General features: G+C 43.6%; 2 protein-coding genes across 2 annotated transcripts; both read left to right on the top strand.

The window, feature by feature from the left end:
• Positions 1-109: 109 nt before the first annotated feature.
• LOC147195062 (polyamine-transporting ATPase 13A3-like) lies at positions 110-16,680 on the top strand. Its single transcript, XM_086129961.1, has 32 exons — positions 110-204; positions 1,456-1,519; positions 1,671-1,844; positions 4,772-4,963; positions 5,087-5,157; positions 5,311-5,394; positions 5,844-5,913; positions 6,010-6,144; positions 6,541-6,613; positions 7,303-7,434; positions 7,519-7,686; positions 8,134-8,291; positions 8,704-8,892; positions 9,503-9,564; positions 9,808-9,946; positions 10,384-10,461; positions 10,574-10,724; positions 10,808-10,928; positions 11,728-11,852; positions 11,948-12,105; positions 12,248-12,361; positions 12,444-12,523; positions 12,627-12,669; positions 12,942-13,051; positions 13,223-13,319; positions 14,139-14,211; positions 14,328-14,499; positions 14,584-14,765; positions 15,172-15,260; positions 15,661-15,741; positions 15,970-16,059; positions 16,267-16,680. Exons 2-32 carry the CDS (start codon positions 1,469-1,471, stop codon positions 16,447-16,449), a joined length of 3,645 nt encoding a protein of 1,214 aa, XP_085986087.1. The 5' UTR covers positions 110-204; positions 1,456-1,468; the 3' UTR covers positions 16,450-16,680.
• A 5,596-nt stretch (positions 16,681-22,276) lies between these two features.
• LOC147195061 (transcription factor HES-1-like) lies at positions 22,277-24,791 on the top strand. The gene is made up of 4 exons (XM_086129387.1): positions 22,277-22,809; positions 22,894-22,989; positions 23,087-23,174; positions 23,988-24,791. The coding sequence occupies exons 1-4, from the start codon at positions 22,717-22,719 to the stop codon at positions 24,416-24,418; spliced, it is 708 nt and encodes a 235-aa protein (XP_085985513.1). The 5' UTR covers positions 22,277-22,716; the 3' UTR covers positions 24,419-24,791.
• The last annotated feature ends 3,133 nt before the right edge of the window (positions 24,792-27,924 follow it).

The raw sequence follows: 27,924 nt of genomic DNA, 5'->3' as shown, positions 1-27,924 counted from the left end.
GAATTGTGGCACCACAGGAGAGAGAGAAAAATCCGGATTTGTGTCTCTTGAAGCATGCAGTGTAAATCCAACCTTAGAGGTGTGTCCTGCTCATTAAGAAAGGCAAATAACCGCAGACGTTTGCCAGAAGAGAAATGTGGAGCAACAGGTACGCTCATTCAATTCTGTGTATGGAAAAAGGAGTCCTCTCTGGCCAAATAACCGGTATGTAAACGTTTAGTGATTACAACGTATGCATTTTTGTTGACCACTTGTATCTCGTATTCGTAGCCACTCGATGTTGACGTTTGTGAAGTCGTTTTACGCACAGTTCTGCTCGTTTGCGCATGCCGGGCGTTTCACGTGTTCACCGATTGGATACGCGTTGCTTGAAATTGAAATAAATCAGGCAGCGGAACTGCAAGTGAGTGCGTGGATCTCTGCAGACGCGTCGAGAGAAGCACCGTGTTGCTAACAAAGCACTAATTCATAATAACGATCAAGTGTCAACAGGAGAGGTAGGTAGACACGAAATGTACTCAAGTAAGAGTTCCTGTTCCTTTTTTGTGACTCCATAAAAGTAGTGCAAGTCATTACTCGACAAATAATAATTAAAAAAAAACATAAATGGCAAAGACTTTTTTTTAAAGCGTTAGGAAAAAAATACTCAAGCACTGAGTGCCACGTGAGTCACTTAATTCGGATTTTTTAAAATCAGGGCATGAACCTTCAATTAGACGAAAAAAAAATCTAAATTGACCATCATTATCACTTCAACTAAAGCAACGAGACATTAAATATTGATAAAATCACATTGATTAGGGGAAAATGAGCCACAAGGAATTGTCCCTGATAAATACGTAGTGCAAGCAATAATAGATTATAATGAAAGTAGAGAGCAGACTGTAGCTGTGGCTGTTTCTTTTTTTTTAATATTGTGCTCCTGGGATAATGTTGGTGATTAGTTTGAATGCATTATTAGTTATTGATTTTATATAATTTTATTTTTCAGTATCGTATGGTTTGACATGGTCAGTCAAAAAATATTTATTGTTAAATTAAGGATTTAATGTTATTTTTGAATTTCAGATGCACTTTAAATCTTTTCTGTTCCAGTTACTAAAGCTATTATTTGTTGTAAGTTGGTCCATACTTCTTTCTTTTTTATTCTCTTACACGTTAATAAGGATACAGTGTTATGCAAAGGTGTACTTATAACAATTTTATAGACAAATAATACTATTTATAGTCGTGCGGGTCGGGGGGGGGCAAGATGTTTTACTCTTCCTTGGGGGGGGGGGGCATGACAGAAAATAATTGAGAACCACTGACCTAATGCAGTACTTCAGTCCTGATGACAGGAAATATTTAAAATATTGAGAGAACCATTTGCATAGAAGGGATTCAAATGAAAAAAAAAACGTGCATGTTGCTTGAAATCCTGTACTTATATAGCAGCTCGTCTTTTCGTTACAGCTCTTTTGTCAGCATGGAGACCAGAGAAATGACGTTAATAAATCAAGACCTGGAAGATGAGATGGTAATTATCCCCATCTATTTATCCATAGGGACCGAAAACACTAGGGCTGAAATAAGGGTGCCTGGGCTCTCTCTGAGAGAATCCCCTTGGAAGTAACTTGATGTCATAGCTCGGAGTTAAATGTGTAAAATGTCTTCATTTGGCCACACAGGAGGTGTGGGGTTACCGGCCCTGCCTGTGGAAAATGATCCTGGTGGGCGTCGGTGCCGTTTGCTCTGGCGGTCTCCTGCTGCTGCTGCTCTACTGGCTGCCCGAGTGGGGGGTCAAAGCCACCTGCACGCTCAGCTCACTGAGGGAAGCGCACACTTTGCTACTCCGGACGACGGTACGCTTGGACAAAGTTTGAACGCTTTCCGTGCGTCGCCTGTGCAGATGTCGTTGCCACGCTCGCTGTCACACTTTCCTCCGCGTCTTACTGCTTCTACAAAGCACATCAGAGCGCGATAGGCACAAGCAAGGTCGGAACGTAGGCCGGTCAGTGTGTGGTACATCAGCATGCTCAAATGTGGCCGTGTGAGCATGCCAGCTTCAAGTCCAGACAAGCTCATTTGAAGTGCGATGCCACAGGGACTTACAGTGAAGTCCAGAAGTATTTGTACCTGAACCTCTTGCCCCTCATCAAGTCCTTTGATGTTTTGGGCCATTCAGGATCCCCTAATCAGTTTGGTCGCCTCTTTGTTGAAACTGGCAGACAAAGTGGTACTTGAAGCGCGCCGCACACCGACTGATGTGGCCCAACGCGAGTGAATAGTGACAAAAAATTACAATTGACGATTCACATCCACACACCAGGTGATTGACCCTCACGCAAAGCAGTGGGGAAGCAATGTATTGAGACGTCACACAGTCTTGAACTTTGTATTTAACTGCTGCATCATATGGAAGTAGAGTTTGCATTTGAATTGAATGCAATACAGACTTTTTTTTAACAAAGACATTTTTAACACTTTGTGTTTTTACCGTCAAAAATGTTCCGTCAAAAAATTCTGTGCCAATAATTCAATGTCTTAGTACATTCAATTTGAATGATACAGTTCATCAGTTGCAAAGAATCTCTCTTCTTACGCTGTCAATGACTATATATGCTTCAAATGCACACTATGCCAATATTTTCATGTTACTATGATCAGCGCATGGGGTGCGGTTGTCGACGGGTTAGACTGTGCCATGAGATGACATCATATGAAAGAAACCCTTAAGTGACCCAGGCAGCCTAAGAAGCCGCTTAGGCTTCTCATATGCTTGGCCTACCCCGCCGTAATAATCCCAAAGCCAATTTAATATTCCTACTATGTATTTTTTTATTTTGGAATGGTTTCAAATCTAAATAATCTGATTTCCTCAGTTTAGCCGGTTTGGGTTGAGCACCACTTGATGACTTTGAATCTTTCATTCATTCTCAACTCAACTCAACTGTATTTATAGAGCACTTTCAAACAGCCATCGCTGCATACAAAGTGCTGTACATGGAGCAATTTAACATATACAATAAACAGTCAAATAAATCGGAAATAAAGACGGTAGAAAGCACCAAACAGTTAAACCAAGAACATCATTCATTGATGGTAGCTGAAAATTTCTGCGGGCCAAGTGAGTCATAGGTAAAGTATGCAAGGATGACAGATTTACCTGAGGCCTCTCAATCATATCGGAGCTTCTAATTTTCCTGAAGGTAGAGAGGAGTTAGGTAAGTGTTGTGTCTGTCTGTTTTATTGGCATACCTCCCCTCTTACGTAGGTATTCAGTTAAATGGATAAAAGTCAAGTCAAAAATCTTCTTTGTAGGAATATGTTCAATGCGTTCCGATGGTCTAAACGTGGTATTCTGAATAATATTGCCTTTGTGGTCGGTCCGGAGGAATCATCGAAATTTTAATATAATTTTGGCTTCTCTTGATCTTTAAAACATTATAATCGAAGGGAAAAAAAAGTTCCCGACGGTGTGAAAGTATCCTGAATGCACCACGTTGCATGCGGACCAAGTGATGAGCGTGCTTTAAGCTATTTAATGACGCCCAGTTGGAATTTTACAGTAAAAGTAAACGCGCAACATTTCTTCAAATAATAAATATTCCCGCACAAATGCTGTGGAAATACATACACAAAGGTAAGATCATACCAACCTCTTTAGCAATTGACTTTTTCTCAGCTTCACATCCATCTTTCAATCATTTTCTGTCATGCTCATCCTCATGATAATCACGGGAGAGCTATTGTAACGCAGAGTTCGATTTCCACGCCTACACACACACTCGAGCAGTTTTACAATAAAACTCTTCAGCTAATTTTTTTGACATGCCGTCACATGCTTTTCCGGACTGCCCTCAATCGCATCATTAACAGCTGACGCACACGCACACGCACACAACCGGGATCAATCATACAGGCAGCAGATGCAAGGCATGCAGGTCAGGGCAGGGCCGAAAAAATGTTCAGCAAACCAGTTTGCAAGAGGCGAGGAAAAAAAAAAAAACGTGCACACATCCGAAACAAGCCATGTATATAGGGTGCCGTTTGTGAAGCGGTTCACATTTGGCTTCAACGTTGGGAGAAAAAAAAAGGTGTTTTGAGGAGTCGCTTGGTTTCAACATTTGCAAGAATACAAAAGTAGTGAATCGAAATCTAAATGTTAAATCCGAGTCCTAATCTAAACGTTAGATGTAAATTTCAAGAGAGAAACCAAATGTTCACTTAAATTTATACATTTAGATTTAAACGTGTAGGTTTACATTTGGCATTTAGAGTTCTGTTTAACATTTGGATTTAAGTTTAACATTTAACTGTATATTAATCATTTAGATTTAAATTTAACATTTAGATTTAACATAAGGATCCTTCTTCTTATTATTATTAGGTGTAATATTTAATATATATCAAAGCTTGCCACTATGTACACATGTAAGTAAGTGTCTCAAATTAAAATAGTTTTCCCCAAGTTAATGTCCCAAAATTATGAAAACAAACACTTGGTTTCTGGGGAAACTACTGACTTTTTTTCCAGGGTGAGGGGGGCGGGGGGATCCTGTTCATATATATCATATTACAGTATTTAATGTTTTACTGTGAATAAAAAAATGTACCCAACGCTACATACAATTTGTTGTTGTGATCCTATTATGATGTTGATACTGAAATTAGTGTCATCAAAGGGGCTGCTAAGTGTCATTATTGACAGCACTTTGCTACACCATCTGCTGGATAAAATATATTTGAGCCAAAATGGGAAGCAAATTCCTTTTCATTGCTTTCACAGGATGATTTCCGACAGTGGGCTCGTGCCAAAGTACATGTGATGTTGGCTCCAGGGAAGACCCCCTTTGATAGTGTGGAGCATCAGTCCACAGCTCACTTACTGAACGGACATGACCACCGCTACCACCAAAGCCTCATTGCTGACCAGAAGGAACCAAACGGGAAATTCTACCCCGGACAGTCTGCTAACATTGTGAGAGCTGTACAGATTTATTTATTTTTTAAAAACAAAATAGCCACATTGTTTTTGTGCCTCTTATCAATAGGTTTTGATATAATGACCCCTATTTCCCCTTTCCCTCTGTCCACTTCATAGGTCCACTACTTTACTTTCCACAGCATCAGATACTACTGGAATGAAGGCACGCAGGACTTTGAAATATTTAAGTATGAGTCCCGTAAAACACCGTCCTATTACTGGTCCTATTTGATCAAAAATCAGGAAAATTGAAATGGTTAAAAAAAAAAACACCGTTTAATGTCAGAGCTCCGCAAATCAGTGCTGCAGGATGCAAAAATAACATTCAAGTGACTTTTTAGGGGCTTGGAGGACACCAAGGTGAGCTGCGCCGACATTCACAGAGACCACAGCTATGGACTCACCGCCACAATACGAGACCACAGGTACCAGCATTTGACATTTAGATTTTCTTTCGACTATTATTTTTAATAATAATAATAAAAAGAGGGAAGTGTGTCCGAGGTGATGAGGGAGAGAGTTCAGAGGGAATCGGCGGTGGGGGTGGCGATAGAGAAGGCTCTGTCTCCCCGGGTGCGGTGCTTGGTGCGAATGGGAGGGGTGAGGCACGGGCAGACCAAATTAGTTTCCGCCCACAAAAAGAATGCCGTATTCTCCCTTCACATTCCATTGATTACTTAGACATGTAAATGTGTCACGATGGAGGGACTTTACATTGTAGAATATTTCAAATATCTTTCTCACTACGATGGCGTTGTTGAAATTTAAGACGGCTTTGTCGACGCCAAGTTGTTTTTATTCCCTTAAGAGCCGTTCTCATAAGAAATCCTTCCAACATGTTGTTGAATCAGCTCCACTGCTCGTTTGTCAACAGGGCTTTGTTTTTCGGCAAGAATGAGATTGACGTACAAGTGCCATCTTTATTCAGACTCTTTATAAAAGAGGTACGTTTCTGAGATGAGAAAATAACATTTGTTTCCATTTTTTTTGTAGCTTCTTTTGTTCTTTAACAGTCATTTATTTTCTCTTCTTCCCTCAAGGTCTTGAACCCATTTTACATCTTCCAGCTCTTCGCCATTGTTCTGTGGGCTGTTCAGGCCTATTTCCATTATTCCCTCAGCGTGTTATTTTTTTCTTTAATTTTAATAGCTGCCTCTTTGTACAGCATAAGAAAGGTGAGCAAAAGCGAACCATACCCTTTCCCTCTTACGTTCTGCTATTCCTACAAAAAAAAATGTAGACACGGTCCCTTTTTCTGCAAATTTGGGTGTTTATATTTTTGCCTCAAAAAATTGGCTACATCGTTTGAAATTTCAACACAAATCCACAACAAGAAATTCCTGCCAAATGTTATCCAATGGGAACAAAATCGGTTGTGCCGCGTACGTAAACTATGATGTCAAAGCAGATTTAATTTGGTCCAATCGATGTTACGTCCAGCGGTTCAACTTTACATGGACATGTCATGTGGCATTTGTAGCAGTCATCTTTGTCCTTTCTCAACTGTCTGTTGCCCTGATCTGTTTTTAATCGTTGCATCCTTCAATCTCTTGCCACCACTCTCATTCCAGCAATATGCGATATTGCATAACTTGGTGGTCGCACACAGTATGATGCGAGTTTCGGTCTGCAGAAGAAGCAAAGGCACGTGTTCCGTTTCATGCCCTCATGAAAGTGTGTTTTTAAATACGTTGGTAGCTTGACTTAGGAGTGTCCCTAGTTTTTGGAGTTATGAGCTGGAGCTCAGTCGATTTATTATATATTTTTTGGCCAAAATTTGAGTTTTGAGTAAGCTCCGGATACCCCGCCGCTTGAGTGAAGGAAAAAGAAAAATGGAGCCATTAAGTCCCAGTAATGCCCAGCCATGTGTGCAAGGAGAGTCGCCCCTGCACTTTGAGTTTGTAATTGAACGGGACAACCAGTCAATCGCACAAACACAAAATGCAAACACTTCCAAGAAGCTGCTGTCATCCATCACTCACGGCCAAACGCTCACGCGCAGATTAACCGAGTCCCGTTCTTGATGCCACTCACTAGACCACGGCCCTTAAAGGCACACATGCAACATGCGAATACTACAGTCTGTATAGCAAAGATTTTATAAACCCAATTTATTTCGATATTTTCTCTTTTTTTATTATATGGCTGGAAATGGGTTAGTGGCATTTCAATTCATTTCAAAACGTTTTTCATACCCGTGTAAATTTAGTCACGGAGCGAATCAAGTCAAGGTACCAATGTCTTAGTAACGTTCCCTTTAATAGGCTCTGCAGTGTGATGATTATCATTAATGATCAGTGTCCTTTTTTTTTTTCTTCCAAACTTAATCCCAGATGTTGAACAGGTCATGTCGACTGAGCTGGTGCCCGGTGATGTCATCACGATTCCAGCCAATGGGATGATCATGCCCTGTGACGCCGTGCTTATCCGTGGCACCTGCATTGTGAACGAGAGCATGTTGACAGGTTGACCGTTCGCGTTCGCAATTCCTCTTTTTCTATTCAGGGGTTGGAAATCCTGTGAAAAATGAATCCTGTTTGGTTCACTAGGAGAGAGCGTACCTGTTACCAAGACCAGTTTGCCGAGTTCGGGCGATGACGCAGAGAGGATCTACTCCACCGAGGAACACAAGCGACACACCCTCTTCTGCGGCTCACATGTCATCCAAAGCCGTTACTATGCTGGCAAGCCGGTGAAGGTGGTCGTGGTCAGAACAGGTGAGGACAGCGGTTCACACGGGTGGAAAGTTTCTGGAACATTTCCATGAAGTATGCCTGGGAATTCTGGACGTATCCCTATTTGGAAAGTTTCAATGCCAAGAAGGTGAATTCATTGGCCTTCATGGCATTTGATGGCAAATTGAGAGGAATTTGGTCAAATGTGACACATATGAGGACATTAGTGTTCCCTAAATGGCGTGTGTGCGGTGTTAAAACTGCTAGCAAGATTTGAATAAAGCCTCACCTCACTAGTTTTTTTATTCTGATGGGCCCTTGAGTACCGTAGGCCCCTGGGTAGAGCCCAGGTAGGCCCGTTGGTCGAGGCAGGACTGCTAATGATAAATGACCTTTATGCAAAGATGTGACCAAAAAAAAAAATGTTTTTTGTTCAACCGTTTTGCCTTCCTAATGCTAATACACTCGTCGTCTTCCATCATCCAACAGGCTTTTGTACAGAAAAGGGCCAGCTGGTGCGCTCCATCCTCTACCCTAAGCCCACCAACTTCAAACTGCACCGTGATGCCACACAGTTCCTCATGTGCATGGTGGTGTTGGCAGTGCTCGGTTTCTTCTACGCCATCGTTGTCGACGTCATATTGGGGGTATCGCTTCTCAAATTGATCAGCTACACACTTGGCCACCGGGACGCGACATGTCATTCCGGGTGGCGGAAGCCTTGGCGTTCAACAAACCCTTCTTGTCACCTCGGCCGAGGTGGAGTGATTGCGAAAACGGAGCATTGAGCCTCATCATCCGCTGATTCATTTTGATATTTTGAAGGAAATCGGGGGAAAAAAAATCCTAAGCCATTTGTGGTGTACAGTATCTGGCGGTGGAACCACAAACACCAACAGATTTTTGTCATTTGTCAGCGGGAGTCGGTTACTTTTAAGCCACCCGGAACCAATGTGGCGCCTGTTGTTTAAAAACACGATGAAAGCATCCGTGCAGTTAAGAGTCCATTAAATGATGGCCGTAATGTTACTAGTTGCTTTTTTTTTGCATCCTACGTAGGTTTCTGCTGAGGCCGTCATCTACGACGCTCTGAACATCACTCTTATTGCCGTGCCCCCGATCATACCGGTGGCGCTGACTGCCGGACTGATGCACGCCCAGCGCCGCATGAAGCGACTCGGCATCTTTTGCATCAGTCCGCAGAGGATCAACATCTCCGGTCAGCTCAACCTGGTCTGCTTTGACAAGGTGGGTCGAATCCACAGCTCGCATTTCGTTTGCGTTCACTTTTATGTGCGCTACAAAATTGAGAAATGAAGAAGCCCTTCAACCAAAAAGGCCAGTTTGATTGATTCAACTCGAGCAACCTTGACGAGATCCGGCGCAGAATTTGTCAAGTTAGCGGCATGTAACCCGCATGTCCCTGCTTCTCACTTTATGACAACATCAGGTCTTAAGCAAGTACGGACACGCCGTAATCCTTTTCGGAAGGGATTTCTATATGGCACTTTTGGAGAAACCAGTCAGGGTGGGAAGATGGTGACTAATGCGTCATGTAAAAATTGACAAAACCACAGCGGCGTCATCAGTAATTTTATCTTTGTCATTTTGGAGTGTGAACTGCTTTACCAATAAGTGCTTTTAGGCAAGGCAAGGCGGTTTTATTTATATTGCACAAAAATACACAAGTCAACTCAATGTGCTTGACAGAAGCGCTCATTAAATCATGTCAATAAACCTTTGATGTTTTCTTCTGTTAATGGAACTCGGATGTGGCATTTTGATCTTTTTTTTTTTTTAAATGTCTAACAAATGGGTATCAACCTAATTTGAATTCCTTACTCTCTACTTTTATCAGACGGGCACTCTCACGGAAGACTGTTTGGACCTGTGGGGTGTTCAGAGGGCTGAAGATGGCATGTGAGTATCTTTCACTATGCCGCTAGCGACAAAATGGTCGCTAGCGGGCTTTGGGGTCGTGACATTGAAACGCGTGCGCAATATTTATGTGCACCAGAATCATTTTCTGAAAACATCAGTGACCCAATGCCATTAGTAACCACCAACACTGGATCCGCTTCAATAAAAGCATCTTATCATTTTATTCTTTTCAAGTTTGAACAAACGGACTGAATGATGAGAAATGTCTTCCTTGTCCGACAGTTTTTTAGCTCCAGACACTCGGATATCAACGGAGACTTCTTTTGCCGCCTGCATGGCAACTTGCCACTCCTTGATCACCATAGACGGCAAACTCTGTGGGGACCCCTTAGACGTCAAGGTGTTCGGCGCCACCGGCTCGGTAAGGAGCGCCGAGTGCGTTTCTCTTCCCAGGAGTCTGCTTTCACGATGGTTACACGATACTTTGTGCGATAGGCTACATGTTTTAAAGGCCAAGTCAAGTCCAAATTTGTCTTTACAAGAACATGTTCGATGCGTCCCCGCGAGTCCAAATACAGCGCTTATATTGATATTTTAGATGTATATTTATTGAAATACTTTTTGTCTTCTACTTTCTCCCTTTCATAATTTTGCTGCTGTAAATTGGGAATTTCTGCATTGTGAGACAAATGAAAGTTTTCTTGTTATATCATTTTTAGACTAGTGGGGGTGCGTCAAGAATATTTTTGACTTGACTTTGAAATAGAATTTCCAATTTTTGCTGTTAGAAACATTTTCAGAAGTGTGTAGCTCGCTTCATAGTTTTTCGCGTGATCATCCAACATTTCGTTTCTTCAGATTCTTGAGGAGGCAACCGAATACCAGGCTGCGCTTTACAATGCCAGAATTTCCACTGTTGTTCAATTTCCGGATCAGGTAAACCTTCAACTCCATGACTTTACCAAGTGACCGAGCGTCTATTTTTCTGTTGCTCCTGTCTGCCCGTCGGAGAAACGTACGACTCCTTAAAGACTTTCTTTCCTTTCAGTCGGGTGAGTTTGGCATTGTGCGGCAGTTCCCCTTCTCCTCGGCGCTGCAGAGAATGAGCGTGGTGGTCAGGCAGCTGGGACAAAACCACTTTGACGCCTACTTGAAAGGAGCACCGGAGACGGTGTCCAATCTCTGCAAACCGCACACAGGTCAGACACGTGGAAGAACCCATAAATGTACGGCACTCACAAATGACAAGACAAGCCTGCTGTGCTAACGTTTGTCTCCGCAGTCCCGCAGAATTTCAAAGAGACACTCGAGACTTACACGCGGCAGGGGTTCAGGGTTATCGCTCTGGCACATCACCGACTGGACTCCGAACTCCCCTGGCTTCAAGTCCAGAGCCTCAGCCGGTACGCATTCATCTTCTACTTAAAGTCCATCACTATTCTAGCCCAGTTCAAGGTAGCAAAGACAAAAAGATGGGTGAATTCGTTTTTCAGGGGGCAGGCAATGTACCGGTATTGCGTTTTCGCTCAACATTGACGTACGCGACCATTCAAAAGTTTGGAAGCACTTTGAAATGTCCCTCCTTTTGATAGAAAAGTAGATATTGTTTTTCCAATTATGCTAACATTTGGAATGCACTCAGAATATTATTAATGTGCTAAAAACAGCATCTTTAAAAAAAAAAAAAAAGAACATTTCGAAGTGAGCCCCAAGCTTTTGGATGACTTGGATATTTACAAAAGTGTGTTTTGGGACCCCGCTGACTTTTGAATGGTCGCGGATGTATTTTGACCGGATGAACTCCTCATCTCAAACTGTCGTGCAAACTCTATGGGCACCAACATTTACAGGTGGCATTGTGCATTCCTCCATCATTTACAATTATTGCAGAGTTACTGGGACATCCCACCCGAGAGTACAAAGACAAAGCGTGTGACGGAAAAGTGGTTAGGACTACACGACCGTCCGTGTTTTATGTTATGTGTTGTGTTTATTATTTTACTTTATGGTAACTGTTTTGTTAAGCGCTTTGTTACAGCTGCCGCTGTTGTGAAAGCGTTATATAAATCAGCATTTATTGTATTGTATTCTTTGAACTGCCAAGGTCTCTACCTGGATTTATTGACATCAGAAGATTTTTTTTTTCCCACTAAGAATATGAGCAAGTGTGTGTGTGTGTGTGTGTGTGATTGGCCTTAACAGAGAGCAGATAGAGACCAACATGGACTTCCTTGGTTTAATCATCATGCAGAACAAAATCAAAGAACAGACCGCCGGAGTTTTGCTGGATTTGCGACAAGCCAACATTCGAACTTTAATGGTTACAGGTAAGCGCTCTTTGGAGGCCCTCCCACGGCGGATACGTTTTCAAGTGCAGCTAATGAGCTCCTTGTTGCTTGCCATCGCGTTTGTGTGCCGTTAGGTGACAACATGTTGACAGCAATATCGGTGGCTCGAGACTGCGGAATGATTCGAGGCCACGAGAAAGTCATTATTGCCGATGCCGTGCCTCCTAATGATCAAAACCCAGCCACCATAACGTGGCGCTACTCCGAGAACCCGGTTCTGAAAAGCAATCAGGTCAGACCGAAAGAATGTTCCATAAACAAAAAAAATAAATAATAATAATATATACTGACTGACGGGTGATGTTTTGTGAGTCTCCAACGAATTAGATCTCCTGTTTTTGTGTGTGCTTCGTTCCCTCTTTGCTGCCATTCAGACAACCAAGATCAATTTTGGATTGCATAGTGAGAAAGACCCTGGCTATCACTTCGCTGTGAGCGGCCAAGCCTTCAATGTCATCACTGAGCACTTTTCACACCTCGTCCCAAAGGTAAGAAAACATTTGCTGTTGTGTCTTGCCAAGGACAACGACCGGATGTCATTCTTTGTCTCTCCTCTTCGGGGCGCCAAAGTTCCTCCTGAGAGCCACCGTCTTTGCCCGCATGACTCCAGACCAGAAGACTCAGCTGGTGCAAGCCCTGCAGAGCATCGAGTCAGATTATTTACAGGCTATTTTCTCCAGGCTATGTGTTTTCTTCATATGATTTTAGTGTATCATGTTATCTTTGTTGCCTTTTTTTTTTTTTTTTGCGCAGTTACACTGTCGGGATGTGTGGAGACGGCGCGAATGACTGTGGGGTAAGTTTATGTTGATCTTTTCACGATTTTTCTGTGGAGTCTTACACAGTTGGTACCTTGACTTACGAATTCAATTCATTCCGTGACCAAGCATGTCATTCAATTTACTTGCAGCGGTCACCCGCTTTGGTCGGTTTTATGCCAACGGGCCCCCGGTTCGTTGGTACCTTGGCGTAACTCAAGTGTTCTTTCAATCATTTGGGTGAAAATGTTTCATGCTGATGTGAGTTGGTGAGTTCCTTCTGTTGAGCTTTTGTTTCTGTCTCTTCCAGGCACTGAAGAAAGCTCACAGCGGGGTGTCTCTTTCTGATCTGGAGGCCTCTGTGGCTTCCCCCTTCACCTCTTCTATCCCAAACATCTCCTGCATTACCAACCTCATCAGGTAGCGTCAAGTTGGAAAAGAGGCAGTTGATCTTTGTCAGTGTCGTGCGGAGAATTGGGACGTTTGAGTTTCGTTTTCAGTTGCGTCGAATCTCGCTGTTGTCGTGCATGCCGGTGATAGTGGAACTTTTTGGGATTTTCAAGATTCCGACGGTTCCCTCACTGTCCGCAGGCAAGGCCGCGCTGCTCTTGTCACCACTTTCTGCGTGTTCAAATTCATGTCGCTCTTCAGCCTCATCCTCTTCTGCGGAGTCATTCTGCTTTACACGGTAACTACTCTGAAATCTATTGATTTGTCAATTCTTTGACAGTTTTCAATTCTAGTCACGTAAAAGACTCTTTACAAGACATGGCGATAATGTGTGTGGGAAACAAGCAAAGGTATGAACAGGAATTTTTTTTTAGCTTGGTTATTGACCCGTTTTATTTTTATTTGTATGAATTAGGGGCCCATACCTTGCCCATTCGGTCACCGACTGTCCAAAGGCTTTATATGTGTCTCTCTGACATTACAATGAAACTTCACCACCCGTCAGCAGCATTTCCACGTACTTATGGTGACCAGGAAGCGCCGATCACAAGCGCTACAGTCATCGCAATAATGGGCCATGTGTTGTGTTATTTTGATTATGTTGCTTGTATTGGGTTTATGAAAAAAAAGGGAATGCAAAGACACACCCTCCTTCAAAGTATCCCGTGGTTGGGTTGCGCACACGTCAGTGGCGCTAACTTCCGGATCCAAAACGAAATTTAATTTCACGCTTAAAGTCATTTCTCCTGAGAATTCCACGATATGGAAATTAGAGTCACATTCGACTTGACACAATCACGTTGCTTTGGTGGTTGCGCGCTCATTTCCAAGGTTCGCATGGTGGGTGTGTCGGAAGCCAAGACGAGAGAATGGCCGTGCCTCCGTAGTGTGTAACGAAGGCGCGTAAGGAATTTACCGGTACTTAAGCGCGAATGGGAGTATTATGCTCTTATGTGCAGCCGCGCTGGGTGGCGTCCAAGCACGTGGCGCCACTGCGAGGGCAGATCCCGAGTTGTGTTTTGCTTGCTTGATGCTTACTCTGTTACCTCCTCTTTAGGTTGTCAGCAATTTTGGAGACTGGCAGTACCTTTTAACTGACACTGTAATGCTTTCTCTAATCATCTTTACCAGTAAGTCGTCGACAAAGATCCGCCAGCCCAATACGCATTTGCATTTTGCTTTGATGTCAGGTAAAATGATCCAACGAAGGTTCCTGATTTCTCCGCCGCTTTGTTTTGCTGTACAGTGAGTCTGAACCCAGCGTGGAAAAAGTTGTCGCGACGCACCCCCCCAACCAGTCTGATGTCCATCCCGGTGCTCTGCTCAATTATATTTCAGATGCTCAACTGCCTACTCTTTCAGATTTTTACTTTCTTCTTAGTGCAGCAACAGAGTTGGTATCGGACTCCTCAGGAAATGTGAGTAGCGCTGCCTTGTACCCTGTTCAAGCTTTTTTTTCCTGCGATGTTATTAAGATATACAAACTTTCTCCTCCGTCGCAGTCGCTGCAATGACTCCAGATTCAGTGACACCTGCGGCCTCAACAAAACCGAAGCCGGAGCCCTCTATATCATCACCAATTATGAAAACACCTCCCTCTTCTACGTTTCTGCTTTCCAGTACTTGATTGTCGCCATTGTCTTTGCGAAAGGAAAACCCTTCAGACAGCCGAGCTATAAAAACTGTAAGACTGTGTGCAAGGAATAGAGATTGTTGTCGACATTGAATATGCTGCTTTCGTTTGTCACTCGATTTCTCCCCGCATCATTTTTCATGTTTGTACAAATCACAGCGAGCCTGTTTCAAGAGCAGCATTTCCCCAATTTTTGTTGAGCTTCTACACATGCACATTAGAACAATTTGCCGGCATACTAATTAATACGCACGTAAAGTAGCCTATAAATACTGAAATAAGGATCTCGAGTCTATTTCCTCAGAAATGGACTTGGCGTCAAATATTTTTTGTTGAACACAAAGCTCTTATTCTGTATTGTGAATGGCAACAGGTGGATGCACGTGTTGATTGTACCTTCTGCTATCTAGTGGAACTGTTGAGTCTGACTAATTTGTTCTGTTTTTGGAAATTTCAGGGTCATTCGTGTTAACCTGCACTGTTCTGTATGCTTTTATCCTGTTCATCATGCTGAATCCCATCCCTGCTGTTGATGAGCTGATGGAGGTGAACTTTGTTTATTTATTGAGAAACCGACTCTACCCACCCGGATACATGTCTAACTATCAGTGGTGCCACATGCGTTTGTTACCTTGACCTTCAGTGGGGACTCACTTTGACTCAGTGGGCCTCTTGTATCACCGCTATCACATAGCAATTACAGAAAAGTAAAAGTAGACCACGGGTCTATGAAGTGTGGGGCTCCCCAGGGGTCAATCCTGGGACCCTTATTCAACACAATGTATAGCTTTTCTGGCAAACTCTTCCTCAAAAATAATATATTTTTTAAGTAGGTCCAAGACAACATTAATATTTCTTCCCATCACGATAACCGTAGGATGCTGTATAAATGTCATTGACTGGCAGAAATTCTAAGTGCTCATCCTGTTACTCTTCCTTCGCTCAGATTGCGACCGTTCCCTACGACTGGCGCATCACACTCCTCATCATTATTTTAGCGCATGCTGTTCTGTCTTTCATCCTGGAGGTATGCTCACACTCTCACATCTCCCTCAGGACGACTTCGTTATTCCAATTTTTTTTTTTTTGGGGGGGGGGGAATACCAAATTGCATTCTGTTTGCACAGTGCCTGTTCCTTGAGTATTTTGCACTTTCTAAACAATTGAGTCCTACGTACAAATATTTCTGATTGTGCATTCCTGGGTTTGCGACTCGATAAGGTGGAGTCCTCTGACAGCCGCAAATGTTTCCTAGAATCTGATCCTTGACGCTCTATGGAAGTTTTTTCCAACCAAGCCGGGTGTAAAGTGGACCAGCAAACGACACGCTGCTAATACAACACAGGTTGGCAGGATTTTGATTTGATCTATAATGCTCTTGCCGACTCTTACAGTCACGCATTGTTCTGTTGGTATTATTTGTACACATATACTCACCAGCCATTGCATCAGATGCACTCGGCCCTTTGAAATTACGATGTACTTTCACATCTTGACACCTCTTTGTCCTCTTGCCTTTTGTGTTCCGCCGTCATGTTGAACCTGATCTCAGTTGGCGAAGGAATTTTGGGGCCTGGCCTTCCTCTCCAGGATGTTCTCTCACAAAAACCGGCCCCCGAAGACGAAATACAAATATCTGGCTCTGAAGCTCCAGAAGGAGGTTGACTGGCCTCCCGCACCCTCCACCATCACCTATGCCGGCACAACTCAGTACCACATATCGATGCCATTTTGACACCAACGCTGACAAGAATATCCTCCAACAGTGGCCTCACTTGGTGCTTTAGATTGCTTCAGGTTTTTTTTTTCTTAGAGATGGATAGACAGTAGAAAGGGAAAAAAGTACATCGAACTGAACATTGAAGGACTTTGGAAGCCGTTTTTGGAGTACATCTGTGATTTCAGGCTCTCCCAGAAGCCGAGACTTGATTTTGACTTTTTACATTAAAGAACATTTGTAACAATTTCTGAGGAGATTGCACTTGTTTTGTGAAGAAAACTGGTTGTAGAAGGCAACAGCAGGAGGGATAGACACGACTTTGTTTTGAGATCAAATGATTGTCGATGAATGCAAACAAACTGTGATGAAGGTAGCAAGTCGACACGCTGTACTTAGATGTGTTTAAAAAAAAAAGAAAAAAAAAGACAGCTACATGTAGGCGGCCCGGTGGTCCAGTGGTTAGCGCGTTGACCTCACAGTGCCGAGGTGCTGGGTTCAATTCCAACTCCACATGAAGTCACTCTTCTTGGGGGGCTGACCTGGGTGACACATTTTTCAGCCATCGCCGACTGATCGTTTATGGACTTTCCCAGCCTCCTCGCAGGCTGGCATATGGGCGCTAAAGGGCGGCAGCGCGGAGGAGACGGAGGGCTATCATTTCATGTGGAGATCAGGGCCAATGTATGCAGTGAATGGGTGGATTTAGGGGGGATGAAAGTGGGGAGGGGGTATTCAGTTGTACCAAAAAGAAAAGATTCTCCCACAGATCAGGGAAGAGCCTTTTGGGAATATTCATGATGAGGATGCATCATGAATTGTGATGTGTCTTGCGTGGATCATCTTTTCCGTAAACACCGACGTGTACAAAGTGGAGATATGTTTGCCGTGTCGTTTGGAGGATAGTGTTGCCTCTTCACAAAGCAAGTGTTTTTTGGGGGGGGGTTTTGTGCCCTCCGCAGTATTCCTTTTGTATCTGGAGAGCAACAGATGGAGGCCAGTGGAAAGATATAAAGAAGCCAAAACACACAGCCTTTCTTTCACACAGCAAGCCACCCCCTGGAAAAGATTTTCTCAAGCTTGTGCTATTTCAAACATTTTGAACTTCATCTTTCTTCTCTTTGGCCCATGCGGGTTTTTTTTGGTCTGAAAGCTGTGCACTTTCAAGATTTGAGACAATGCCCACAGTCTTTATTTACAGCACCTCCGGCAGTGCTTTCAGGGCTTTTTTTCATGCTTTTTTTTTTTTAACTTGCTCGTGCACGTCTTTTCGACTTCAGTCTGGGTGGGTGCTCGTAAGGCGCTCGTCCAGATTAATAGTCGGCACACAAGGCCAACCCGACGCTCACTTACGCTCGTCTTCATTTTACCGAAGACACAAAGACGACCTCGTCCGCTGAAAGGTCCGTGACCCACCAGAAGGCCGCGAAACCCTTGAGCATGCGTTCCTTTTCCGTGGACCTTCTCGCATCCCCTTTCTTTATCGGTGCCTGAATGGGCTCTGTGGTTGGTCAATAAATTCAGTGATTCAGGGGGTGGACAGTTGCAGCCGTGTTAACATTTGTTCACAGTCTTGTCGAAGGGACACGCCCCGCCCCCTGGCTCTTTGTCTCTTCTGGTCCCGCAACAGGTTAGAAGTCAATGGAGGGCCTTGTGCGGAGGTGGCAGGGGCACGGATGGAGCCGCCTCTCACATGGCGTTCACACAGGGGGTGTACCGGCTCACATCACTGTCACGCTTGTTACTGTGGGGCCACACACTATTCCGAGCTCGCCTCCGCGGCTCTCCCCCGGGGGCCCCGTACGATGTTTTAAACAAACTGCCGGTTTATCGTTGGGGTAAGGTGATCCGCACTCAGAAGTTTGGCGGACTGTGTCTCACGATCTCAGTTTACTTATCGGGCTGGCAATAAAATAAGGCCAGGCCTTCAGCGCTCTCAGTGATGCCTACACTGGACGTGAACTTTAGTGTAGCGTTGATGTGCCATTGTCCGCTAGCTTAAAATGTGAAATGCGCGAAATGGGCTAACATCCTGCGCAGACAGACAGAAGCTTAAACCAGTTCGGATTCACAGCAGGTGTACCGTGTGTGTTTACAATGCGCCTGTTGTGGACACACACACGCTCGCTTGGTATAGAAAATACTACGTAGATGCTAATGTTAGTTGTTTGTGTGCATTTGAGTTGACCCACCGTTTCGTTGTTCGATTCAAAATGCCAACGATTCCGGGATAATCGTAATATTAGTCCTACTTCTAACTAAAAATGTCGAGACTTGATGTCCAAGCAGATCCGACCGACACGATTGCCTCATGCATCACTGGCCAAAATCAATGTGCCTTTGTCAACTTAAATGTTGGGAAACACGGATTTTACAGACTTTACTGAAATAAAGTACAGAGACGGCCGGCCGCGGATAGAGCAAAATAAGCAACGCGAACAGAGGCGGGATCTCGGTGACAGAAAACTAGGAACAGAAATAGACAAACAAAACCTCGAGAGGGATTTAGAGCCATGAGGTCTGACTGTCATGAGAAGATGAGCGTTACCATGGCCACCCAAGAGCCACCCAGGAAGCATGCGAGCTCTGGAGCCGGGGACCCGGGGCCTGGCGCTTGTGGATCACATGCGCTAACCAGGGATTATGTGCATAAGTGATGAGCGCTAAGCCGGCAGGTGAAGAAGGGAAAGAGGGCGCCGCCGCTGTGGGCAGCTCGCCGTTGAGAGCCGGGGACTTTTTCCCAAGTGAGTCTGATCTCCCGTGTGAAGGGGACTCAGCCAGAGGTCCTCCAGTGCTGAAAGGGCATCCCCCTGGGCCGCATTCAATGCCTAAGTGGCCAAAACGCTGGTCTTGTGAGCCATCTTGACGGCCATGAATGAGCCATCTTCACTTTCATAAATCCTAACGCAAACACTCTCGTGGCTCTCGGCCTAAGCGCGGCGAAGGATAAGCACCGCGTGCCGGTTAGCTGCGGGTCCTCTCTCGAGAGCGGGTTACTCACGCCAAAATAGAAGAGGCAATTCCATGTGGATGCATTGAAAAGAGAAAGAAATACAGCAGACGCAATCGGTTGAGCTTTCTAATGAATTGTTGGCGACATAAATTCCATCAAATTTGCTTGTTTAAAATAAACTGAAGGTTCTGTCTTTTTCAACTCTAAATCTGATCATAAGCAATATGTGAGCCATCTCAGGCAACTTGACTTTTCTCTACCATCGTTTTATGTGGACTGAATCTCCTCATTCAAGTCACACAAGTGAAAATAACAGGGACAGGAAAGTCTCCAGTCTTCAAGGTCGTCTAAACTTACAATTTGAGTTCATAAATAACATCAATCAGTAGGACGTTTTGGTTTAAAAAAAAATAATTTACAGTTCATTTTATCATGTATTGATACAATTTATTTTCTGGGGATGCGACATTATTGTGATTCTTATTCTACAAAAAAGCCAAATAAAAAATTCAGGCCAGACCAGTGTCTAATCTGCCAAAAATCTGAGTTGCTCCCCTCCAAACCGTTGGGAGTTCTAATGCTGCAGTGTATTTCGAATCAACATCCTGTATTAAACATGAGGCATATCAGGTTCATAGGTTACTCTATTGCAGTGACTCTCCGTGGGCGTACTGGAATGCATTTGAACCTCGTCGGAACAAAAGCCCTTCATTCCCATGCAGCAAAGACAGAAAAGCACATTTAATCAACCTCTCCCGGCACCTTTTCAAGACGATCGTATCCCTGAACATATTAACATGTAAATACACTTTACTGAAATGCAAATAATCGACATGGTAACTAGTCCTTTAAACCTCTGAATGCGGTGGAGGAACACTTTCATGTCGGGGTTTTTAAAAATTAAACGCGGGGCCTCTCTTTAAACTCTGTAAAAAAAACGTTTTCCAATGTGAGGAAGGATGAGGCGATGACTTGAGCTCCTTTCAAACGGCTTCACTAAGACTGCTCTCTGAGCTGATGATCTAAATACTGACCGGCGACTTGGCAGATGGGCGGGCTGTCGTGCTGTAACCGAGAAAAGAAATAGCATTTATTCTGTGCGCTCCTTTTCCATTCCCTGTGAGGAACTGGTCCGACTCGCAATACGCTGACTTGATGTTGACAAACAAGAGCACGGATGAGTCTCCTCACCCCCCCCCCCCCCCCCCTCCGTTGCCCCTTATGCACACTTTACTGCCGTCTAAACAGGCCCACCAAAAACTGCACCTCAGACTTCTCTTATCTCCTGCATGGTTTAATCTAACACCACCGCCCATTTTTTTTTTTTTTATACATTCCTACTGGCGCTAAATTCGATCATATTTTGGATTTAACCCGTTGCCATGACAGTCAGTTATTTCCCATCCCTGATCCCTCGCTGACGGCTCCATTGATATGGGCTCCCCTCCCCTTTCCCTGCTCCTTTTTTTTTTTTCTTCAAATAAAACAAAGCGCAAAGTGAATGCGCTCTGAGGTAGGTAAATGTATTCAGTGACATCAGCCGGGATGATTCCATTCCGCCGGATTCCTGTACCACTTGTTTCCAGTCTTGTCTGGGGGCTGGACACTCTGTTGGGCTCATTGTCCCCGGTGTATTCCATACAGAACCGCAATTAATGGAGGCCTTGTCTAAGACTTGTGGAGCAGAAACTGCTGCTCGGGAGGGGGACAAAAGACGGGGAGAGCCAGCTCTGAGAGTTGCTACGGGTGGGCCCCCCTCGCCTATTTAAAGGGAATTCAAAGGGGGGGAAGGAGAGAGTGGCGCGCTGGATGAGTTGTTTAAGTGATGCCGCTGTCTGTAGCCTCCCCTCCTGTCCGGGGATGTTTTCATGCCAGTAGTTAAAAGGGGTCCCTCGCCGCATTTCATGATGAGCGTGTTCATTTGCCTGCCAACAAGCTCGTGTCTGGGCAGAGGTGATAGTGGAGCGTGTCCTTTGCAGACCAGGTGAATGGCGAAGAGAGACGTACTGTAACTGGCAAGAGGGTCGTACGTGACGACAATTTTGGAGAAACGATTTGGGAGAATCATACGCTGCCGTCCAAGCAATGTCTTTTTCATAGACGCCGCTGCTTCTTTCAGCAAGACGATGCCCAACCACATTCTGCACGTGTTACAACAGCGTTAAAGAATGCGGGTACTAGACTGGCCAGCCAGCAGTCCAGACCTGTCTCCCATTGAAAATTTGTGGCACATTGAGAAGCGTAAAATATGACAACGCAGACCACGGTCTGTTGAACTATTGAAGCTGCACATCAAGCAAGAAGGGGAAAGAATCCACCTACAAAGCTTCAACAATTAGTGCCCCCCCCCCCCCCCAGTTCCCAAACGTTTATTGAATTTTGATCAAAGACAAGATGATGTAACACAGTGCTAAATATGACCTTGTCCCATCTTTTCGGCAACATGTTGCACCCTTATAATTTGAACCTTTTCAAATAAATCAAGTCTGCCTCCCACCACCTCCTCACTTCTCCATCGTCGACGTCTACACGTCGACTTTGCTCGGGGTAAGTTAGTGTTCAGTTGTACGTACTGTGGTGCTTGTTCACGTACAGCAATTCCTCCGTGGACCCGATCACTGAGAGGTGTGATTGGGACAGGGCAGTTTTGAATGCCTGACTTCCTGTTTTTGGTGAAGTGATGTCCGTTTTTCGGCACGCCTATTGTATCAATGCTAAATTGGCCTGGCCCAAAATGTCATTCGTGCCAGTTTCCCTCATTGAATATACCGTATATTTGTTTGGCATTAGCATCGAACTTTTTGTCGCCCCATTTGCTCTGTCAGTGGGCTCTCAACAAAGCTGTTGTGAAGTTGTCATTAAAAAGTCGTTATCATTGTCACAGATTTTTTTTTTTTTTGTCAGATTACGTTTTGCATTGTACTGTCACACAAGTCGTGTATTGATGCCTCGATTACCTTTACTGCTACGGAATATTAGCCATAACTTTGTTAAAATAGGACTTGAAGCATGACATTTTAAAAAAAAACAGAAAAAAAAAAGGATCTTTTCGTGAATTGAATTTGATGAGAACTGGCGGTATAAAGTGTAGTGTAAGGAAATGGAGTGTGGTCTGAAAAGCTCTCATTGGTCCTCTTGAGTGAGCTGCCGCACGAGCCGCTCGCGTGCGGCCCCTCCGCTTCTATAAATAGACCCGCAGGCTCTGTTGATGTAGTGGCACTTTGGCCGGCAACGGACGTTTGTCACCGTCAAACCGCTCGGAGCTTTGCCAGGGGAAGGCGGGACCCGTTTTCTTTCTCTCTCCTGGAGTGGAAAGGGAACACATGTGAAAGATGCCGGCCGGTACTTTGGAACGAACGACTTCATCCGCGCCCTGTGAGAGCTCCGCCGTGGAAAGTGCGCGGAGTCAGACGACGGGCAGAAAGGTCAGCAGCTCAATACGACTATTCTTTGCCTTTCGGTGACCGATTTCATGATTTGAAAATGTGTATCTATGTGTCACTTTCAAGTCTTCCAAACCTATTATGGAAAAGCGAAGGCGGGCGCGAATCAACGAGAGTCTGGGTCACCTAAAGACGCTCATCTTGGACGCACTCAAGAAAGATGTAAGACCACGCACGCCGTTATGATGCAATGTCTGCCGTATACACGTCAGATTACGAAAATGATTACTCTTAAAAACTAATAATAAAATGGCTTTAGAGCTCCAGACACTCCAAACTGGAGAAGGCGGATATCCTTGAGATGACCGTGAAGCACCTCAGGAACCTGCAACGATTCCAGATGACAGGTAAATGATTTCTTTTTGTGAAATATCATCGATTTATGCACCCATCCAGTGTTGAGTAGTTAAACAGCTGATCTGTCTCTAATTGCCTACTGAGACGTTTTGTGTGTGTTGCTATTCTAAAAAAAAAAAAAACACTTACCATGAGTGAGCTGCATCTAACTTGTTGCTATTGATTGTTTTTTTTTTTAAATATCACCTGCATTGTTGTATATTTGGAAATGACAATTTTAACATAAGTAAGTAAATAAATAGTAGAGCAAAAAGTCAGTATTGAAGCACATGACCAACCAGCCATGGCCTTTGTGGAGACTTGACAGCAGGCGCACCAATGTGGAAATGATTTCCCCTCAAATGTGGAGAGGGCGTTTGCGTGCAGTTTGATTTTCACTTCTGATACCGCTTAGTCAATTCGTCATCTCTTGCATGACTCGCGCCGACAAGAGCTTGGAAAAAGAGTTTTTAGATGCTGATGTAACCACAGCGTGGGTGTGAGCACGAACAGTGACGCTGACCACTGGCGCTGGCGACGCGTGTCATTATAATGAATGACAGCGCACTTATTACCATTTTTTTAAGCATATGAACCCGTTTGGGGACGACGGTCACAACAGTGGACAGGTTATCATGTTATCGGGTTACAGGTTATCATTATTGGTGCATGAAAGGGTTAAATTAGCGATTTTATATGACTTCTGGGGGCGGAGTTGTGTTGAAGTGAGCGCGCAAGCGTATATGCTAGCAACATAAGGTGGAATACACTCAAACATGACGGCGTTTGTAGCAACGATGTGATCTTGGTGCTTTCCTCCACAGCCGCCGCGACCGCCGACCCGTCCGTCCTGGGGAAATACCGTGCCGGTTTCAGTGAGTGCGTGGGCGAGGTCACCCGTTACCTGTCCACGTGTGACGAGGTCAACTCTGAGGCCAGGACGCGCCTGCTCAGCCACCTGGCGGCCCGCGTCTCCCAAATGTACGCGGTCAACTTCTACACGCCTCACTCGGGCCCGCTCGGACAAACTGCCATCAACGCCCCTCGGGTTCCCTGCAAAAACGTCACGCAGACACGACCGCCGGCAGACACGCTGAATCTCCACGGCAGCTGTAAGGTGGTCCCTACTCCCGATGGACATTTTGCATTTCTGGTTCCCAGTGCGGCTCTCGCACCTTTGGGCGCACAAGGCAGCTATTACGTGCCCCCCGGTGCGCCTCCGCTCACTTCAGACTCTGTCTGGAGACCATGGTAGAGTGGCAAGGCAAAACTGGACTATTGCATCATTTGACTTACTTTTTATCCTTTTTGTACGTGTACTGGAGAGAATAACGTTGACATTTTTGTTTTTTTTTCACCTGAGAGAAAGTTGACTGACTTGATGTCATCAGAGCCGTTTCAGTGTTACATGGTCGTTTTTTTTCCGGCTAAAAACGCCTTACTATACATGGTTGTTTTTTTCGGTGAAAACGCTTTACTATACATGGTCGTTTTTTTCGGCTAAAGATTTCTGCTAAAAACGCCTGACTATACATGGTGATTTTTTTCGGCTAAAATTTTCTGCTAAAAATGCCTTACTATACATGGTCATCTTTTTCGACTAAAAACGCCTTACTGTACATGGTCGTTTTTTTTTGTCAATAAATGCCTTACTATACATGGCCGTTTTTCTCGGTTAAAAATTTCGGCTAAAAACGCCTTACTATACATGGTCGTTTTTTTCGGCGAAAAACGCCTTACTATACATGGTCGTTTTTTTCGGCTAAAAACGCCTTACTATACATGGTCGGTTTTTCGGCGAAAAATGCCTTACTATACATGGTGGTTTTTCTCGGCGAAAAATGCCTTACTATACATGGTGGTTTTTCTCGGCGAAAAATGCCTTACTATACATGGTGGTTTTTTTCGGCTAAAAACGCCTTACTATAGATGGTCGTTTTTTTTTCGGCCAAAAACGCCTTACTATACATGGTCGTTTTTTTGGCTAAAAACGCCTTACTATACATGGTCGTTTTTTTCGTTTTTTTCGGCGAAGAACACCTTACTATACATGGTCGTTTTTTTCGGTTAAAAACGTCTTACTATACATGGTTGTTTTTTCGGCTAAAAACGCCTTACTATACATGGCCGTTTTTCTCGGTTAAAAATTTCGGCTAAAAACGCCTTACTATACATGGTCGTTTTTTTCGGCGAAAAACGCCTTACTATACATGGTCGTTTTTTTCGGCTAAAAACGCCTTACTATACATGGTCGGTTTTTCGGCGAAAAATGCCTTACTATACATGGTGGTTTTTCTCGGCGAAAAATGCCTTACTATACATGGTGGTTTTTCTCGGCGAAAAATGCCTTACTATACATGGTGGTTTTTTTCGGCTAAAAACGCCTTACTATAGATGGTCGGTTTTTTTTCGGCCAAAAACGCCTTACTATACATGGTCGTTTTTTGGGCTAAAAACGCCTTACTATACATGGTCGTTTTTTTCGTTTTTTTCGGCGAAGAACACCTTACTATACATGGTCGTTTTTTTCGGTTAAAAACGTCTTACTATACATGGTTGTTTTTTCGGCTAAAAACGCCTTACTATACATGGTCGTTTTTTTTCGGTTAAAAACTTCGGCTAAAAACGCCTTACTAAAAATGGTCATTTTTTTTCGGCCAAAAACGCCTTACTATACATGGTCATTTTTTTCCAGCGAAAAACGCCTTACTATACATAGTCGGGGGTTTTTTCGGCTAAAAACGCCTTACTATACATGGTCGTTTTATTCGGCTAAAAACGCCTTACTATACATAGTCGTTTTTTTCGGCTAAAAACACCTTACTATACATGGTCATCTTTTTCGACTAAAAACACCTTACTGTACATGGTCGCTTTTTTCAAGTATAGTAAGGCGTTTTTAGCCGAAAAAAACGACCATGTATAGCAAGGCGTTTTTCGCCAAAAAAAACGAACATGTATAGGAAGGCGTTTTTAGCCGAAAAAAACGACCATGTATAGTAAGACATTTTTAGCCGAAAAACGCCTTACTATACATGGTCGTTTTTTTCGGCTAAAGATTTCTGCTAAAAACGCCTGACTATACATGGTGATTTTTTTCGGCTAAAATTTTCTGCTAAAAATGCCTTACTATACATGGTCATCTTTTTCGACTAAAAACGCCTTACTGTACATGGTCGTTTTTTTTTGTCAATAAATGCCTTACTATACATGGCCGTTTTTCTCGGTTAAAAATTTCGGCTAAAAACGCCTTACTATACATGGTCGTTTTTTTCGGCGAAAAACGCCTTACTATACATGGTCGTTTTTTTCGGCTAAAAACGCCTTACTATACATGGTCGGTTTTTCGGCGAAAAATGCCTTACTATACATGGTGGTTTTTCTCGGCGAAAAATGCCTTACTATACATGGTGGTTTTTCTCGGCGAAAAATGCCTTACTATACATGGTGGTTTTTTTCGGCTAAAAACGCCTTACTATAGATGGTCGTTTTTTTTTCGGCCAAAAACGCCTTACTATACATGGTCGTTTTTTTGGCTAAAAACGCCTTACTATACATGGTCGTTTTTTTCGTTTTTTTCGGCGAAGAACACCTTACTATACATGGTCGTTTTTTTCGGTTAAAAACGTCTTACTATACATGGTTGTTTTTTCGGCTAAAAACGCCTTACTATACATGGCCGTTTTTCTCGGTTAAAAATTTCGGCTAAAAACGCCTTACTATACATGGTCGTTTTTTTCGGCGAAAAACGCCTTACTATACATGGTCGTTTTTTTCGGCTAAAAACGCCTTACTATACATGGTCGGTTTTTCGGCGAAAAATGCCTTACTATACATGGTGGTTTTTCTCGGCGAAAAATGCCTTACTATACATGGTGGTTTTTCTCGGCGAAAAATGCCTTACTATACATGGTGGTTTTTTTCGGCTAAAAACGCCTTACTATAGATGGTCGGTTTTTTTTCGGCCAAAAACGCCTTACTATACATGGTCGTTTTTTTGGCTAAAAACGCCTTACTATATACATGGTCGTTTTTTTGGCTAAAAACGCCTTACTATACTTGGTCGTTTTTTTCGGTTAAAAACGTCTTACTATACATGGTTGTTTTTTCGGTCGTTTTTTTCGGCTAAAAACACCTTACTATACATGGTCGTTTTTTTCGGCAAAAAACGCCTTACTATACATGGTCGTTTTTTTTCGGCTAAAAATGTCTTACTATACATGGTCGTTTTTTTTCGGCTAAAAAAGCCTTACTATACATGGTCGTTTTTTTTCGTTTTTTCGGCGAAGAACACCTTACTATACATGGTCGTTTTTTTCAGTTAAAAATTTCGGCTAAAAACGCCTTACTATAAATAGTCGTTTTTTTCGGCTAAAAACGCCTTACTATATATACATGGTCGTTTTTTTTTCAGCGAAAAATGCCTTACTATACATGGTCGTTTTTTTCAGCTAAAAACGCCTTACTATACATGGTCGTTTTTTTCCAGCGAAAAACGTCTTACTATACATAGTCGGGGTTTTTATACATGGTCGTTTTTTTCGGCTAAAAACGCCTTACTATACATGGTCGTTTTTTTCAGCGAAAAACGCCTTACTATACATGGTCGTTTTTTTCGGCTAAAAATGCCTTACTATACATGGTCGGGTTTTTTTCGGTTAAAAACGCCTTACTATACATGGTCGTTTTTTTCCGGCTAAAAACGCCTTACTATACTTGGTCGTTATTTTTTTCGGCTAAAAACGCCTTACGCCATGGTCG

This window comes from Hippocampus guttulatus, chromosome 14 (assembly GCF_054856545.1).
Source record: "Hippocampus guttulatus isolate MCC_2025c chromosome 14, RoL_Hgut_1.0, whole genome shotgun sequence".
NCBI classification, from domain to species: Eukaryota; Metazoa; Chordata; class Actinopteri; order Syngnathiformes; family Syngnathidae; genus Hippocampus; species Hippocampus guttulatus.
Note: the sequence above shows the minus strand (reverse complement) of the source record. Positions and strands in the feature narration are given on the sequence as shown.